An 18,775-nucleotide genomic window follows, 5' to 3' on the forward strand; every position below is an offset into this window, starting at 1 on the left:
AGGTACCTTGGACATTTAACTTGATTTTGCCCAAGGCTGTACCAGCCGGGTTCTGGGCCACACACATGTAAGTGCCAGCATCCTCTCGGACAGCTCTGGAGATCTGTAAGCCGCCACTAGGAAGAACTGCATGGTTTCTGCCTACATCATAGTTACAAAAGCAGAGTGGGAAAAAAAAAAAACAAACCTGTTCATTAAAAACAATCATGCTGATTCCAATTATAAAACACTGATGTGCTATGATTTTCTTGATAAAAAAACAGTGGTAGGTACCTGAAGTGTTAACACTGATGCCTTCTTTTTGCCAAGTAATGAAAGGACTCGGTGTCCCTTTTGCTTCACATGGTAATAAAATAGGATTGTTCAGAATGACGTGTAGTTCACTTGGTTGGGGCTGAATGACTGGAGGCTCTATAAAAAACCAATCAACAAAAAGAAGTAATAGCACTAGTTAATAAACCATGTCTATTGTAGTAATGAGCTTAAAAATACCCAAATTCATAATTCTAAAATATTAGTGATTTGATTGCCCAAGAGAAAAGTGAATGTTGGCCACAGTGCATTCTTTGAGTCTTGCTACAGTGGCAAGTTGCCATTAGAAGAACCCCACTGGAAGACTAGAGTCAGGAACAGATTATAAAAATCCAAGAAGAAAAATTATTTTGGAGTTACTTTGAGTGGTTTGCCATTTGTGCGCCTTTTTTAGCCTATTAAAAATATCTACCAGGCTTTCATATCCCCATGATATTACTATGGTTCGTAGCTCTAGACAGTACCACCTTTCAGAATAAATATGACTAAAAAAACCTCCCCAAACCCAGCGAACTTTGAATGAGTAAATAGCCTTCCATACCATGAACATGAAGGGTCACGTGTCGATGTGCAGAGCCAGCTGCATTCCTAGTGACACAAGTATATCTTCCAGCATGGTTTAATTGGGTGGCAAGTATTTCAATTGCTCCTAAAAAAGAAGAAAAAAAGTTTTAATATATACTGCATCTCAGTTTGTTTAGTTCAATAAAATTTGACTCTCTTTTGTGTGTTTTCTGCAACTAGCATGGTGGTGCTTGGCTTATATTCATACTTGTATCCCCTGAAGTGCCTAGCACAGTACTTAAATTATTACTAACAGCTTTATTGAGGCATAATTTACATACCTTAAGAGTCACTCATTTAAATGCACAATTCAATGATTTTTAGTATACTTAGAGTTATGCAAATATCACCACAATCTAATTTTAGAATATTTCCGTCACCCCCAAAAGAAACCTGGTGCTCACTTACAGTCATTCCCCACTCCCAACCCTGGCCTTAGCCCACCACTAATCTGCTTTCTGATTCTACAGAGTTGCCTTTTCTGAACACTTCATGTAAATTGAATCATACAGTATGTGGTCCTTTGTGTCTGACTTCTTTCACTATGAGCATAATGTTTTTGAGGTTCATCTGCTGTAGCATTTGTCAATATTTTGTTCCTTTTTATTGCCAAACAGAATTCCATTGCATGGATATACTACATTTTATTTATCCATTTATCAGCTGATGGACATTTGAATTGTTTCCACTTTTTGGCTATTGCAAATGATGCTGTATGAAGATTTGCATAGAAGCCTTTGTATAGACAAATGTTTTCATTTCTTTTGGGTAAATACCTAGGAATGAAGTTGCTGGGTTTAATATTTTGAGAAAGTTCTAAATTGTTTTCTTAGCCTAATACTTTATTTTAAAATATTTTATGATTTGAATTGCTACCAATCTATGGTCAAAATAATTTGTCTTGAAAGCCAAGTTGCATCCTGGGAACACATTTTCCACTATTACCCTTCTATCGAGGAAATATATACATTCTCTTAGAATAATATGCACATACTCATAAAGTCCCAGGATATTAGTTGCTACTTTATCTGTATTGTGTTTCCCCAGTGTAGGATAAGTTTTAGAAACACCAATGTGAATCACCTATACTTTAGGTGATTTTTTTTCTTCAATACTATAAATTATATAAATGAGGGTTACTACCACTATAAAAAATTTTCCTTCAGGCCGGGCGCGGTGGCTCACGCTTGTAATCTCAGCATTTTGGGAGGCCGAGGTGGGCGGATCACGAGGTCAGGAGATCGAGATCACGGTGAAACCCCGTCTCTACTAAAAATACCAAAAAATTAGCCGGGCGTAGTGGCGGGCGCCTGTAGACCCAGCTACTCGGAGAGGCTGAGGCAGGAGAATGGTGTGAACCTGGGAAGAGGAGTTTACAGTGAGCCGAGATTGCGCCACTGCACTCCAGCCTGGGCGACTGAGCGAGACTCCATCTCAAAAAAAAAATAAAAATAAAAAATAAAATCAAAAAATTTTCCTTCATAGAACTCGCTGCTCAGTCTTACATACTCAATTTTAAAAACCTTGAAACCTAGAACCCTGTTTTGGTTATACAGTCTCAGAATCTTAGTAGAGTATATATCCTGTCTTAGGATTGAACTAAATGTTCGATAAATGAAGAGACATTCTATTTGGCCAATGAAAGAAGTGTGATTCACTCACAGGTAACTCGGGAATTTGTTAAACCTTAGGTTTGGTAAATATTCACATAAATACCAGTGATCATGTTTATTATATTCAGATCAGTCTTAGATATTGTTATTTTGTTTCCAGACTTATTTTTTTCTCTTCCATTCCCTAGATCCCCTTCCTATGTTAAAAATATGTTTTAACAATCTGTTTTCCAGATTGTTAAGTCCAAGAATGCATGCATATTTTATTCTTTTATGCTGGTGCAACAAAAGCCAAGTAAGAATATGCATCAATAACTAATACAATCAATAGATGTGAAATCACTGAGCTTGGTCTTACCTGAGGACAGAATTCTATAGCCATCTCCCCTGGGAAGCAGTCTTATACCATTTTTGGTCCAGTGAATTGAGGGAAATGGAACTCCCGAAGCAGTGCAGGTAATTACTGCTGGGGCATGTTTGGTTACCAGGAAATCTGTAGGCTCATCAGCTATGGAAGGTGGAACTAAAACAACAGTAACAACAAAAAGGGAAAAAACTACACATTTCCAACCCTTAAAGATTTCCAAAGACTTATCATACATCCTCTTTTTGCTCCGAAAGCGAAAGTTAGGTAAGTAGAAAAGAGATTCCTCCTTTTATTTCTGGGTTAATACCTGGGTGATGAAGTAATCTGTACAACAAACCCCCATGACACAAGTTTACCCATATAACACACCTGCATATGTACCCCTGAACTTAAAACAAATGTTTAAAAAAAAGGAAAGCAAAGGGATCCCTTTTGTAAAGTAGTGGAATGACAAAGTGATAGCATTATCATGTTTCAATCCATGTTCCAAGCCAATTCTACCTTGGACAGTGAGATCCACCGTTCTTTTATCATCTCCAGCACCGTTTGTCACAGTACATTCATAGGTTGCAGTGTCATCCACAGAAGGGGAAATAATTACTAGTGAACCTGAAGAAAGGAGCCTAGAAGACAGATTTCAAAGCATGAGATACTATATGTAGGTTTTCATAAATTTTCCCAGCTAGTTTAACGTGGTACCATGTTGTAAATTGATGAAAACAGTACTCTTCCCTCATGTTAAAATTAACATCATGTCCCTGAGGCAAACTTTATGCATTAGAGTATATGTTAATATGGCAGTGGCTTTCTAGAGCCTCAAACTTGATATAATATTTATAGGAAGTAGTTGTTGGAAGGATCGTCTGAAGAGGGAATCTTACATTCTCTGAATGCTTATATTATGATCAACCTGGCCCTCCTAGGAGAAATACAATACAATGAGAACACCGATAACAGCCACCGTTTACTGGGCATCAAATACACTCCAGGCACCATCTTAAAGCTTTGCATAAATTATCTCTAAATTTCACAATAACCTAGCAGGTTGATATTTGTTTATTTCCATTGACAGATGGCTAATGACAAGTTTGTATGTCTCACCCCTTTACCTACTTCGCATGTCTCCTTAAATGTGTGGCTACCTTGTAGATAATATGGCAATATCTATTTCAAAAAAATGTATATATATATTTAGTTTTGAACAAGTGTGTGTATATATATATTTTCAAAACTAAAATCTAGAACACTTCACATTTTAGGAGGTTTAGTAAATACACATACATGACTTAAAGTAAATCTAAATTAGAATATCTATTTTACTTCACACTGTGCATGGTAGAAATGATTTAATAAAAAACATTAATAAAACATATTTGACACACCTTTCTACTCAAAAGCATGGCACATTTTCCATACAGTGTATACTTTCAAGTCACGGAACCTCCAAATGCCAAAAGATTAAAAGGGTGTAAAAGAGACATGATAGAATTTCAACTGTGGCTCTCCTAGTTTTATATTTCCTGGTGTATTGGAATTGATTTTTGTCAAAGTGGACATAAGAGAGCATTTGTTTTTAGCGCTATGGCAAATGTTTGACAGAGCAACGATCTAATAGCTCAGGTGAGATACAAAAAATGATGCTCACCTGTAACATCAGAAATTCTTAGTGATTTAAATTTAGCCTTTGAAAAATAGATATTGCCATATTATGAGCTATGATAGTAAAGCTTGGAAAAAGGCAAAAAAAAAAAATGGAGAAAATGCTGTTTTTTCCTCCCTGCACGTTCTGCCAATATCTAAATTGTATTTAAGGTATAAAATTTGACTTTTATTCTACAACTAAAGATTGTATTTATTTTTACAGAATAGTTCTTCTTTTATATAAAATGATGTTTTTATCCTTTGCCTTTATAAAAGTCCAAAAGGTACTAAACAAATAAGGCAAGATATAAATCTAATCCTATATATAATCACTAACATTCATCCACAGGGTTTATGTGTGGAAAAGATGACCTATAATTCAGAAAAATATTTTAGGCTGAAAAACTAAGTCCATATTAAGGAAAGAAACCCTCTATATGCTAGCTAACTTGTTACAGTCTATATATTTGCTGACCCCACTGATAGAATTAAAATGTTGATTCATTACAAACTGTTTGTAAATAGTTGGTGGGAGTTTTAAATTATCCTTACCTGTATGAGTTCTGATTTTGATCCACATTAAGAAGATGCCCATTTTTTCTCCAATTGATTGATGGTTTTGGTATCCCAGTAGCCTCACAAGCCAGAGTAGTTTGAACATTTACTGTTACAGTCATGTTGGTAGGACCCGGAGCAATAGATGGAGGAACTAAGACAATGTCACCAAATAAGAAGGAAACACAGTCAGCAAATAGTGTGCCATTTGAAATATTTCTGCTGAACTGAAATTAGTCATTATTAACTTGCCTCATAGTTATGAGCAAACAAGGCTCTGTGAATTTTAATAATGCTGTGATGATATTAACTATACTAAGGAGAACACTTGGGGCTTGACTATTCATAACATAATGTAAATTGCTTAACTAGCCTTCAATGTCAAGATCTTTATGACTTCACTAGTTTAGGCTATCAAAGAGCATTTGACCCAGAGACTGGATGTTGTCTATAAAAGGATATTTACCATGGACCTGTAAATCTATTCGCCTGCGATCTGTTCCAGCAGCATTGGTGGCCATACACAAATACCGTCCAGTGTCAGTGACATGTGCTGATTGAATATGAAGGAATCCATTTTCCAAGATGGAATATCTACAAGAGAAATCACAAGTGAAGTCTTCTGAATCAGCCTTTTTTGATTGTTCATATTTTGACTGAGGGAAATGTTAAACACTTGGTGAAATCCATTCAGTTTTTTTCCTGTTTCAGATGACACATGTTTACAATACCCTTGGTGGAAGAAAAGGCTAGGATGCAAAGGTGCATAACAGATGGGCTTGTGATCTTGAATGGATTATAATCATTATGTAGACATAAGCCTTAGGGATTATGCTTTTAAAATACTAAATTTGGGCCTGGAGTGATGGCTCACGCCTGTAATCCCAGCACTGTGGAAGGCTGAGGTGGGCGGATCACCCAAGGTCAGGAGTTCGAGACCAGCCTGGCCAACATGGTGAAACCCCATCTCGACTAAAAATACAAAAAATTAGCTGGGCATACTGGCGTGCACCTTTAATCTCAGCTTACTTGGGAGGCTGAGGCAGGAGAATCAATTGAACCCAGGAGGTGGAGGTTGCAATGAGCCAAGATCATGCCACTGCACTCCAGCCTGGGCAATAGAGCAGGACTCTGTCTCAGAAAAACAATAAAATACTAAATTTTGATTCTTGTATTAAGATGAAATGCTAATTCTAAACATAATGAGACCAAAATAGTGCACTAGGAAAAAAATTTAGAATTTGTATTTCAGGTCTTATAGCATTTTTAAATTTTCCAGTATTGTTACCTTGCATGATTCCCAGCTAGAACAGCTCCATCCTTTCTCCATGTTATCCTTGGAGCTGGCACACCTTCAGCGATGCATTCCAATACAGTTGACTTATTTAAAAGAATTACAAGACTCTGGGGGCCCCCCTTTATGTTTGGAGGAACTGAACAAGAGATACACATGAAAAAATTCGGTGAGACTAAATAACACAGCCTGCATGAAGACCCTGAAGATGTAATATAAGATGAGCTTCGAGTCAAATGTCTAGCTTTATCTACACGAATCTAGGTTAGTATAAGTAGAATTGAGGTTTAATTCCTGAAGTATTACCCAAGATACTTAGTGTTTAAAAATAAAGGGTAGATAGGGAGGGGAATTTTAAACCCCTAATATGGTGTATGAAATCTGACTTACTGTGAGAGAGGCTTAAATAAAACTCAGCTCTAGTCTGATGCAAATTAAAGATGATATTTCTTATTTCTCTTTGGCCAAATAATGGTCAGAGAATGTTAACACTGGAACAGCTTCACTTTAAATGAAGAACAGAAAGTGGGCTGTTTTAACAAAAAGCACATCTGTGATTAATCATGCAATTCTCAGAGCATGCATTTTATTGATCATTGAGTTCATATGGGAATAGACAGCCTGAATTTCAATTTTAGTATTAGAGATATTAGTTGTGTGGGTCACCCAATATTCTGTAAAATTTTATATATTAAATATTCAATAGATTGTTTTGAGGAAAAGTCTATATTATCTTCCTAAATGTTGGCATTCAGATATTATACTTAATAAGATTACAGTCCTATGACAGTCTCTGTTTGGCACATATGTACCCTCAAGCCACCATCAATAAAGGTGAACTAAATGATGGGCCATTTGTCATCCCGTGATTTAGTGTATTGACTTCCTCAATGGTTCTGATTCTGAATGACACAAAACATCATGATATGCTAACAACAATTGGACATATTCTCTAAGATAGAGTAAAATATCTCTAGTTATGTTTTTTGGAAATTCAGTTAATTTGCAGTATAGATATCGTACAAATACTCCATGTTGCCTTTTTCAAAAGCAGTAAGATAAGCTTTCAAAAGCAGTAAGATAAGGCTTCATTTAGTATGCTCATAAGAAAAAGCTATCATCTCTTTGAATGCCCTTGGTCATATTTTTTAATTGTGGAACAACGAATACCTTTTCTTACCATTTACAGTGAGAATAAATTCTCTTGTAGTCTTTCCTGCAATGTTGCTGGCAACACAGGTATAATTGGCTGTATCGCCTAGGTCGGCATTGTTGATTTGCAAGTATCTCCCTCCAGATAGGATTCGCACTCGAGGTGTTGCCTGGATTCAGCAAGTAAATAAATTTACCATTAAAATGTCAGGAAAAGAGAATAAATATTATTTCACAGCATCAAAAGTAAGTATAGTGAACTTTGGACCTGCTGTCTGTCAGCATGCTTTGTCTGCTCCTCCACCATTTTCGTAGTATCAAAAATCCCTGGGAACTGTTGTAATGAGTGAGTGACGGTAAGTCAAAGGAGCTGCTGTCTGTCAGCATGCTTTGTCTGCTCCTCCACCATTTTCGTAGTATCAAAAATCCCTGGGAACTGTTTTAATGAGTGACGTTAAGTCAAAGGCAGAGGCAGTATGCCCAATTTCTCTGACAATAATGATCCATTCAAGAACGGGCAGGTGACTCAAGTCAGGCCTACCAGAGTCCTCCTCTAGACTCTGCTGGGAGTGTCGGAAAAAGGGTGTGCCCTTTTTCCTAGAATCACAGGTTGTGAGGATGACCTAAGCCTAGCGGCAGCCGTATCATATGGAAACAGCCTGTCCTGAATCTAAGGCAATGAAAGTAGAGTTCATTCAGAGAAAGGACAGATGCCTCATTATAGAGTTAGAGCCTCTGGAAATTCACCAATTATTGTAGCCAATAAATTTCCTTTTTGTTTTTCCTTTTCATTTAAGTTGGTTTGAATTTGAATTCTGTCACTTACAACTGAAATCTTGCTGACTAACTTTGGTTAACTTAGAGGAAAACACTGTACTCTAACATTTTTAAAAAATAAGTAAACTACCACAAATATTTCTTAAGAATTTATTTTGTAACTAGGCATAGACAAAAATTATGAAAATAGAGCACAATGAAACTTAATCTCTGCTATTAATTCTAATTGAAGAGCTACATATATAAACAAGTAATTTAAGGATAAAATATATGATCATAGTTATTAAAAAATTCCAGAGAGCATCAAAGATTGATATTCTCTCATTGTACCTAAGATGAAGCATTTCAGGAATAGCCCAAATAAGATTTCTCTACCATATGAGCTTGGTCCCAGATACATATCTCTTTCTAAGAAAACATTGTTCAAAGTAAAAATATGCAGTTCAGGTCCATTTATTTTAAAAGTTTGCACATTTTCTCTATTCCTTTCATTTCTATTGGGGCTATTAGTGATAAAATTATATTACCTTTGATAAGAATAAGTGATTTCTTAAATATGTAGAGTAAGTTCTATAAAAAATATTTTATTTTTTAACTTTTACATGGGTATAGCAGAGTTTTAGGCTAATAAAAACTTCCAGAGTGATTTTTTTTTTCTTAAGAGACAGATTCTTATTCTGTCACCCATGCCGCAGTAGTGGTGCTATCATAGTTTACTCTAATCTCAAAATCCTGGGCTCAAGCAATCCTCCCACATCAGTCTCCTCAGTAGCTACAACTACAGATGTGCGCCACCATGCCCAGCTAATTTTTTTTTTAATACAGGTGGGATCTTGCTATGTTGCCCAGGCTGGTCTTGAACCCCTGTCCTTAAGCAATCCTCCTGCCTTGGCCTTCCAAAGTGCTGGGATTACAGCATGAACCGCCACACCTGGCTCAGAGTGATTCTTAAAATATTTTTCTTCCATGAATATCAGTACTTTCTGCTAACTTATTAAGCCTCATTAAATTTTCTCTGGTTTTGGCTGGGCGCAGTGGCTCACGCCGGTAATCCCAGCACTTTGGGAGGCAGAGGCGGGTGGATCATGAGGTCAGGAGATCGAGACCATCCTGGCTAACATGGTGAAACCCCGTCTCTACTAAGAAATACAAAAAAGTAGCCGGGCGTGGTGGTGGGTGCCTGTAGTCCCAGCTACTTGGGAGGCTGAGGCAGGAGAATGGTGTGAACCCAGGAGGCGGAGCTTGCAGTGAGCCAAGATCACGCCACTGCACTCCAGCCTGGGCGACAGAGCGAGACTCCATTTCAAAAAAAAAAAAAAGAATTTTCTCTGGTTTTTCTTCCGTAGACCACCTAAAATTCTTCCAAATTTGACTTGTCTCCTGATAGAACCTCATTCTTAGCTGATAATCTCACTTACTGTTCCACTGAGAAAATTAAAGCCCCACACCTGCAGTCCTCCCCTCCTCCCACCTTGGGTATGAATATGACCTTCTTTTCTATTTCCCCATCTCTGCAGAAAATGGACGACCCTTCTGGACAAGGCTAACCTATTCAACTGTGTCCTGGGTCTCATACCTCCCCTATCCAACATAACTTGTTCTATAAACTGCTCTTTCTCGCTCGTCTGTCTTCAATCTCTTTCTTTCAGCATATACACATACAGAAATCTTTCTTTAAAGAACAGTTCATGCTTGTTTCTACTTCCTCTTCTTCCATTAACTTCCCAAACAACTGTAACCTGCCTTCTACTTTGATCACTCTTTGAAGAACCACTCCTCAGGTCTTTAATTACCTATACATATTGCCAAAGCTAACGGATACAACTTTATTTGTACCTTCTGTGGCCTTTGTTAACCACCATCCCCGCCACTTTTCCTTGGCTTTTAGTACACCGGTGTCTCGTACTTTTAATCCTGTTTCTGAGTCCTCCTCAGTCTCATTCATCTTCTTTTTTTCCTATGTTCACCTTGTAATTGTCACTATTGCCTAAAGCTTTATTTTCACTCAACTGGGATTCTCATACTCTGCTTTCTAGTCAACCTCCTACAAACTTATGACTTCAATGAGGGATTATACCGTGATGATTACATCAAAGGCTGCTTTTTTTTTAAGTAAATATGGACTATGAAACCAAAGGCTTTTTTTGATGAAATACGGGCCAATATTTTAAAATGATTTCTACAATCTCCTCTTGGAAAACACAGGTAATTCAAACTCAAAATGTCTAAACCTGAACTCATCTTTTTTTCATTTTTCATCATGAGTAAACTTACCCTTTCCTAGGATTGACATCACTTGGTCAACCTGGGATCAACCTAGACTTCCCCATCATCGACATTCACTCAGTTTTTACCTTTACACCTAATGGTCTGGAGTGAAATGCACACATGGGAGATCAGACTATGGAGGCACAGTCCGAGCACGAAAGGGCTTGTGAGCTAAGTGGAGTGATTTAACCAGAATCCTGAAATCCATGGGGAACCATCAAAGATTTTAACCAAGTTCTATTTCAGGTATATCAAGCTACTTGCAGTTCTCAGAACAGCAGCCTTCCTTTTCTTGTAATAGCTTTGTACATGCCATTACCTGTGATTGGAATCGCTTTCTTCTCTGGCCTCACCCAGTATATACTGATCCTTTAAAACTGAGCTCATCTTTTCTAAGAGGCTTCCATGGGCTGTTCCTTACCCTTTAGTCTGGGTTATTTGCTTCTCATCTCTGTTCCTACACATCCTTCTAATATACAATTTATTAGTTGGTATCCATTCTATAATCTTTGACTAACCTGTCTTCTCAGATAGTGTGTGAGCTCTTTGAGGGTAAAGCCTATTTTCAGTAGCAATCATAGCACCTGGCATTCTAGTAGGCACACAATAAATAGAGAAACTGAAGTATTGGAGGGTTAAGTGATATGCATGATGATTTAGCATGTTAGTAACTCTCAGAATCTGGCCTCTCCATGTTTGGTGTTTGTGTGGTTTGGTGGTGGTGGTAGTCTTTATGTCTTAGGTGTTAGGGGACATAATCTCCTTTTATAATTAACTACTAGAAACAAAGTGTAAGTTACGATAAGAGGAGGAGGAAGAACAAAGAAGAAAAAATTCACGAGGATAATCCAAAGCATTCAAAGTCAAAGCTTTCAGTGGTCTCTAAAAGGCTGCCGAGGATCCTGGCCTTTGACATTCCATGACAGCAGGTAGGTATCATCTAAGCATGGCAAGCTTTAGACAGCCAGTAACTGGTTCTTCACGGATTCCAGTCTCAGATGCCTGGTATCTTTGGGGTCACTTGTGAGGTCCAAGCTTAGACAAGGGAAATTCAGTAAAAGAAGCATTCTCCCTAGAGACGTGGCAGTTATTTTGAGACTTTGATGGTTTCTTCTCTCTTAAGAAATAGCTGAGTATTTCAAATCAGACTTTAATGCATGCGCGCTAGGAAATACATACTTTGGCAAATTTCCAGAGTGTCATGAATCTAGATACCTTTCTTTGACCCATGACCAACTATTAACTACCCCAGCAAAGGCAAATAATAAAGCTAATTTAAAAACCCTGTGCTTACTGCTGCAATGTTGAATAATTAGTAGCCTGATGTTACTTGGTTTTGTGTACCCAGCAAAGGCCCTAGAGCTGATTTTTTATTTTTTTAATCTCAAAAAGGAATTTGTGGAGATTATCAAAAATTTACCTGTAACCGTTCTCCATTTCTGAGCCAAGTAATTACAGGTGGGGGCACTGCATCTGATTTGCATTCCAATGTCACTTGTCTGTTCCGTAACACAGTGATATCCTGGGGCTCATCAGTTCCAGCAATATTAGGAGGTACTGGGTGTGAGAACAAATACAACAAAAGCGATCTGTATTATCATAGGTATCCAAAAAATATTGGTTCTGCTATATGAAATAATAGGAGGCATAAAATTAAAACATTACTCATTTAATTTATAGCCTAGATAACTACAAACAGTGGGAAGTTGCTTTTTTTTTAACCTTATTTAGCAATTTCATGTACACTAAAGAAATCCTTCCATCAACTACATGCATGATAGAAGTAATATAATTACATTGTTTTCACCATTTGACAGTAAAGAAACAGAGGCACAAAGAAGGGATCCCTTGTCCAGGTTATACACTTGGTAATAATTTTCTCTGAACATAAGATTTAAAAATTACTAAATCAGGGAGTGCCCATCATAATATACAGAATGTATTTTTCATGTGAATCTTTTTTTTTTTTTTTTTACAGAATTTACATGTCAATTAATGGCAGGTTTAATTTGTATGTGGGGATGATGGGGCACTTAAATCCCAGACAGTTTGCGCTGCCTAGTCATTTAGGCTATGAAAATGAACCAAAGATCTTCTGTTAGTTTTGTAATTATCCTCCCCATAAAGAATAATTCCTATTTCAATGTCAAAAGCATATTGGACGAGTCTAACTGGCCCAGCTCTTCTAGGAAGTAATTTGACAATGAGTTTCAAAATCCTTAGAAGAGTGTGTTTGTATATGTGTGTGTGTGTGTGTGTAACCAAGAAAGTGCACTTACAGAAATTTCTCAAAATAGAGGGAATGGGCTAACATGTGCATGCAAAGTTATCCATAGCAGGGCTATTTATGTTGGTAAAAATATAGAAATAGCCCAAACCTCCAAAAATGTGGAGTAAAATGGGATATTATAGTCGCTAAAAATATTTTCAAAATATATTTCTTGACATGAAAATGTTCACCAAACCATTGAGATAAAAGCAAGTTAAATTCTATAGGTACACTATATAAACATGCATTTTCTATCATCGTATTTTTGTGACAAAACATTTATATGCAAAAAAGTCTTTGTGTGATGAGATTCTGGATTTTTAAATTTTCTTCATCATAGTTTATATTCTATTATTTTAAACCAATGAATACAAATTATTAATGCAGAAATTAATCACTCAAAAACAATCCATGACTGCCCCCAAACAGCATTTGATTAGTCAAATATAAGAATCAGATTTGCACCCCGTCTCTACTAAAAATACAAAAAATTAGCCAGGCGTGGTGGCGGGCACCTGTAGTCCCAGCTACTTGGGAGGCTGAGGCAGGAGAATGGCGTGAACCCGGGAGGCAGAGCTTGCAGTGAGCCAAGATAGCACCACTGCACTCCAGCCTGGGCGAAAGAGCGAGACTCCGTCTCAAAAAAAAAAGAATCAGATTTGCAAAATATATATTCCCTAACTTATAAACACATCTTGTGATGTGCTGTGGTGTTGTCCCAGGTTTTTCTAATTAGGTGCATGTATGGTAGACTGTAGGACATTTTGCCAAATTTACCATGCACTCTCACTAGATATTCTTTATCATCATCTCCTGCAGGACTGGATGCCAGACATGTGTATCTTCCTGTATCCTCCACCTACAAAACCCAAATAATGAATTACATAATGTTAACATGTTAGTTTTTGTTATTAAAATAAATATCCACTAGAATGAATGTAAATAACCTCACACCAAAAGCAAGATAATTAAAGCAAACTGTTTATGATTAGCAATCTGATAGAAAGCATTGTTTGGTATCTACATTATATGCAAACCTATGTTTTAACAGGATTTTGGTATCGATGTAAGAATGTTTATACATTAAGTATATTTAATGATATCTGAAAAGGCAGATATATATAGGACCTAGAACCATATGTGATAGGCTATATCTTCAATGTTAATTGAAGAAACAAATATTCATGGGTTTAAATTGCAGACTGAAAAGTTAAAATGAAGCCTTTCTCAAGAAAATAAGATGTTAAATAAGTAAACAGATAAATAAAAAATCTGGTTATTAAAATCAAACACATATCTCATCTTGACTCTACCTTTGATATACATGGTGAAACAAAAGAGTTATATTATGTAATGTGTTAGAAATAGGGTCAGACTGACAGCAGGATCTATAATTATCTAACTAAAACCAAAATCATTACTTTAAAAATTGCCAAGCATGGTTTCCATGGAAAGTTAGTGTTCATTCATATGTTTGACATTGTGTAGACACAACCCATAATCATGTACATGTAGAGGGTACTCTGGAAAACAGATGCTCTTACTACTGTGAAAAATGTATTTTGGAAAAATAGAAAAATCCTGTTTTCATTTATTTTACTACTTGAACATTCCCAGAATATTGACATTTTAAAAACTCTTACATTCAAACTGACTTTAGAGGTTATGGAAATACTTTTTGGTAGGCTGCAAAAACTCCTTTCAAAAACATTGAGACTAGAATGCTTGGAAAAATACTTAAATATGATTTTAGAAGAACAACACTTACATCGTTATTCAATTAAGAATTTTAAAATGATGTGCCATTTCCTAAGAATAATTTCTGAATTTCTCATCATATCTTTAAAATCTCTAAAACTAACTCTCCTCTCCCAACTCTGTTCATTCACAATTGATATCATCCCCCTCACTTGTCTGGACTCAGCCAAACTTGAACCATCATTCAGGACCATTCTTAAATGTTCCCTCTTCCACGAAATATTTCCTGACAACTTCTGCCCTTCTGGCTACCCACAGACATCACTTGTAGTTAGTTTCTAAAGTCTTGTTTTACTAATAGAATGTTAGAAAAACTATAGTTAAGCGTGTATCTTTAGAGGAAGATTTTGCAGAGGTGGACATGCATTATGGCTCACAAAGAAAAGGAGGGTACAGTATATAAAGTTTTCCAAATCTATTAGTCATAGAGTGGTCCCCTCCCCTCTTGGGATAAATTACAGAACTAGTGTTTGATAAAAGATGTTTTAGGAAACTCTTGTCTATACCACACAATTTGCAATTTGCAAAGCATCCACATCCATAATGTACCAGGCATAAGTAGATGTTGCAGATAAATACACGAAAAAACAAAGTTGAGATAAGGAAAACATAATGCAATAAGTGTTACTACAGAAGTATATACAAATTGCTATGAAAACACAGAGGAGCAGAGTAACCAAAATCAGTTTGGGGGCTTGATCATATTTAATTTTCCACTTCCATATTGTTTTTAATTGTTCTATTATTGACTCATATCTAATTGTATCTTATGTATAGTCATTTTTCTCCCCTAGACATCTAGAAACTTCTTGAAGGCTGACACATGTCACATATCTTAGGTCTTATGGATTCTCCACAATAGCTAGAACACATGGGAAATCTGGCCATCATTTAACACTCTATGACAACTTCATCTTGTCTTCTTATAACCCGACTTTTTATTCTTGCCTTTAAGACCTACAGTAATGGCCGTAACTTCCCTTTCAAGCTTTATTTGTCATTTTTTTTATATTCATGATTCTATTCCACATACTTTCCTCTCTCCATGCTATTCCTAATGTCACAAAATTCTTTTGCCTACTTTTTGTTTGTTGAAATCATATCATTCAAGAGTTTTGATTCAGTACATGATTTTAGTTTAACCTGACTCTAAGTTACTGCAATGTTTGAAATGGAGAGAAAAAAGGGGAATGGAAGGTATGCACTCCAAGACACTAGAAATGCACTGTGCTGAGATGCACTGGCTAGGCTTCTGAATCAGACTAAGGATTGAGGCCTAGCTCTATCACTGAGCAACAATGAGTACTTGGCAGATAAGTACTTAATCTCTCTGCACCTAATTTTGGATTTGTGGGATAGACACATTGCCTCACAGAGTTGCCATGAGGGGAATGGGTGGGATAGATAGCCCAGAGATGAACACAACAGGACATAGTAGACAGTTTATAATCCTTAGGTCTCTTCTTCCACTTCCCTTTCTTCCATTCTCAGTGAAAAATGAAACAAAATATGATCAAATAATTTGTTATTCTACATTCAGAGGAATGATGATTATGGTAACAACAGGAACAGCAGGAACAATCCTAAGTCTTTTTTTCAAAGCATTTACTACATGCCTGTGGCACCAGTCTAAGCACATCATGTTGGATTATTTCTTTAAATCCCTCAGTGTATGAATGAGGCATGATTATTATTTTTATCCCCAGTTTACAAATGATGGCATTAGGGCTCAGATGCAGAATAATTGTAACATAAGGTTTGCCTTTATTAGTAGAAGATTGCTACAATAAGACATCCCAGACATACTTCTCTTTTAATATATTCACATTTCAGATCAATTTCCTTAAGTATAAACTAAACCAAGTCAATTTTATTAAACTGATCATTATTTGAAAAATTGTGTCTCTTCAGACTTCCATATCTGCTAGTTAATTTTGGAGATCAAAAGTGCTCTTTGAAGCCTTATATATGCATGTTGGATTGCTTTTTGCCAGTTCCATTAAGGGCTACATAGTATAAATTAAGAATTTTGGGAAATATACTAACACTTACAGCACTGTGAAAACTTGCAAAAGCTAATGGAAAGGTATCTTGCTTTCTTCAGAGTTTAATATGATACTGCTTTGTTTTCCTTTTAATCAAGTTACCCAATCATGCATATCATAGGACTAATCTATCCTGCTCAAGTTACACAGATCTGTGATATATAAGGATTCAAAGACATAATTTAACAAATCTCATATATTAGCAAGTGAGAAGTTTGACCTAACCTAAAATAATTCTATGAACTTTGACACTTACCTGAGCAGTAGAAATTCGAAGAACCTCTCCTCCTCCTAGAGTTTGCACTTGATCCGTCTGTGGAAGGGGCCGGCCATCTTTCATCCAGGTCATTTTAGGGGCTGGGATTCCAGAAGCAATGCAGGTAAGTTCAAGTGGGTTATTAACAATTACTGATATCTCTTCATGTTCTTCAGATCCATTAATGTGAGGTGGTTCTATTTAAAGAGAATCAAAAATAATAACCCACAATTTCATAAAATACTGCTCATTAGAAAAACTTGAAAATCCAACACAAATTCACGTTCACATGATAAAAATTGATTAGAATAAGGGAAGTGAAATAATTCCTAGATGTCATTACCATTTCTCATTGACATACTTTCAAAAGGGATGGATCATGCCTATAAGAGATAATGAAGTAAATGGCAATTCATTACCATGTAATTATAGAACAACAGTTCGAACTCAGTTAATTAGAACAGTCTTACTTGACTGAAATATTTGAAAACAATAAAAACCAAAGCCAGCTTGTACCACTTTTTTTTTTTTAGAGGGACTTAGCATATTATTATGTTTTTGTATCTTTAAACACCAATAGTTTCTACAAAAGCAATGCATGAATACTGTGGAATTTTGCTATCATCTTTTCCATGCAGAACATTGAGAGGAAACAATGACTAAGCAGAAGAAAAAATAGTTACATTTGGAGATAATTTCTGTATAAAACACATTTGTTATGTCTGGATTGGAGTAACTTCCTCTTTTGTTACTTATACTTCTAAAATTACCTTTCTCAAGAGAAGGTCAAACAATCTAAACACTGGGAAGAAACATTAAGGTTCTTTAGTCTAACTACTCCCAACTTTGGTAATTCCTTTAAAACACATTCCCCTTACGATGACCATTCGAGTTTTCTATGACACTTTCATAGTTCAAGTTTTCAGCTTACTATTTGACAAGGCAGCCAAAATAGCTGTTGGACAGCTCCAGGGGTTAGCAGGTTTGTTTTTCTTTCTTTTTTCTTTAATAAGGCACATAGTTTAGAATGGTGACTCATAGCAGAAGATCTGGAGTCTGAGTTTTAATGCTGGTGTCAACAATTATTAGTTTCATGGATTTGAGCAAATCTCTAAAACGGGGATACCAACATTATTTACCTAATAGGATCAGTGTGTGGTGTCAGTGAGATACATTATACACTTTTTTGTGTGTTTCTGTATCTATTTTACAATTAAACGTTTTAAAAAGGTTACTACTACTACAGTGTTTACTGCAACTGTTGGTATTATTAAAATCTGCTTCCTAAAATTTCTACCATCTGTTAGTCTCTGTTTTCCTTCTGGAGAAAGATAATATACTAAGTCAGTTCTCCTTTTCAGATTATAATGAAGTCAGCATTTCTACACCACTGTCCCACATGACCTCTTTTTACTTCTATCTATCTTACATATTGCTGTCAAAATACATTTTCTGAAGTGCAGTTTAATATTAATCTAAGATTTTCTGCTTAAAAGATTTTAATGGCTCCATGTTGCTTACTGGATTAAATAAAAACTCATCATCGTTTCCAAGATTTCCACAATATGGTCTAGATCTATCTTTGTCATTATTTACTTTTAACATACTTATATGTAACCTAGACTTCAAATCCCTCAACAAGCTCAGTCCTTTCTTGCTCCTCATAGTCCTGCAACTGAGAATGTTGAAGTACCATTAAGGTTATATTGTCCTGAAGTTCATTTGTGAAAACCATAAATCATTTCTTGATTCTCTCAACTAATTATAAAATGTCTATGCTTTTTCATTTTCGTATCATGTTGTTTGTACTACTCAAAACACTTATCTAATTCCTGGTTTGCCATAGTCAATTATTTACTCCTTGTCTATGCTTTTTCATTTTCATATCATGTTGTTTGTACTAC

At 36.1% G+C, this 18,775-nt stretch overlaps 1 protein-coding gene across 1 annotated transcript in view; it reads right to left on the reverse strand.

The window, feature by feature from the left end:
* HMCN1 (hemicentin 1) overlaps positions 1-18,775 on the reverse strand; it is a 438,669-nt gene that overhangs the window by 65,799 nt on the left and 354,095 nt on the right. The window contains exons 69-80 of the mRNA XM_055234444.1: positions 16,872-17,068; positions 13,590-13,671; positions 11,964-12,100; positions 7,527-7,668; positions 6,341-6,485; positions 5,519-5,646; positions 5,050-5,206; positions 3,358-3,479; positions 2,848-3,012; positions 854-961; positions 274-411; positions 7-141 (exon numbers count right to left, since the gene is read on the reverse strand). Of these exons, the coding sequence (XP_055090419.1) occupies positions 7-141; positions 274-411; positions 854-961; positions 2,848-3,012; positions 3,358-3,479; positions 5,050-5,206; positions 5,519-5,646; positions 6,341-6,485; positions 7,527-7,668; positions 11,964-12,100; positions 13,590-13,671; positions 16,872-17,068 (1,656 nt within the window). The remainder of the gene's footprint in view (positions 1-6; positions 142-273; positions 412-853; positions 962-2,847; positions 3,013-3,357; positions 3,480-5,049; positions 5,207-5,518; positions 5,647-6,340; positions 6,486-7,526; positions 7,669-11,963; positions 12,101-13,589; positions 13,672-16,871; positions 17,069-18,775) is intronic.

Source organism: Symphalangus syndactylus, chromosome 19 (genome assembly GCF_028878055.3).
Source record: "Symphalangus syndactylus isolate Jambi chromosome 19, NHGRI_mSymSyn1-v2.1_pri, whole genome shotgun sequence".
Classification (NCBI taxonomy): Eukaryota; Metazoa; Chordata; class Mammalia; order Primates; family Hylobatidae; genus Symphalangus; species Symphalangus syndactylus.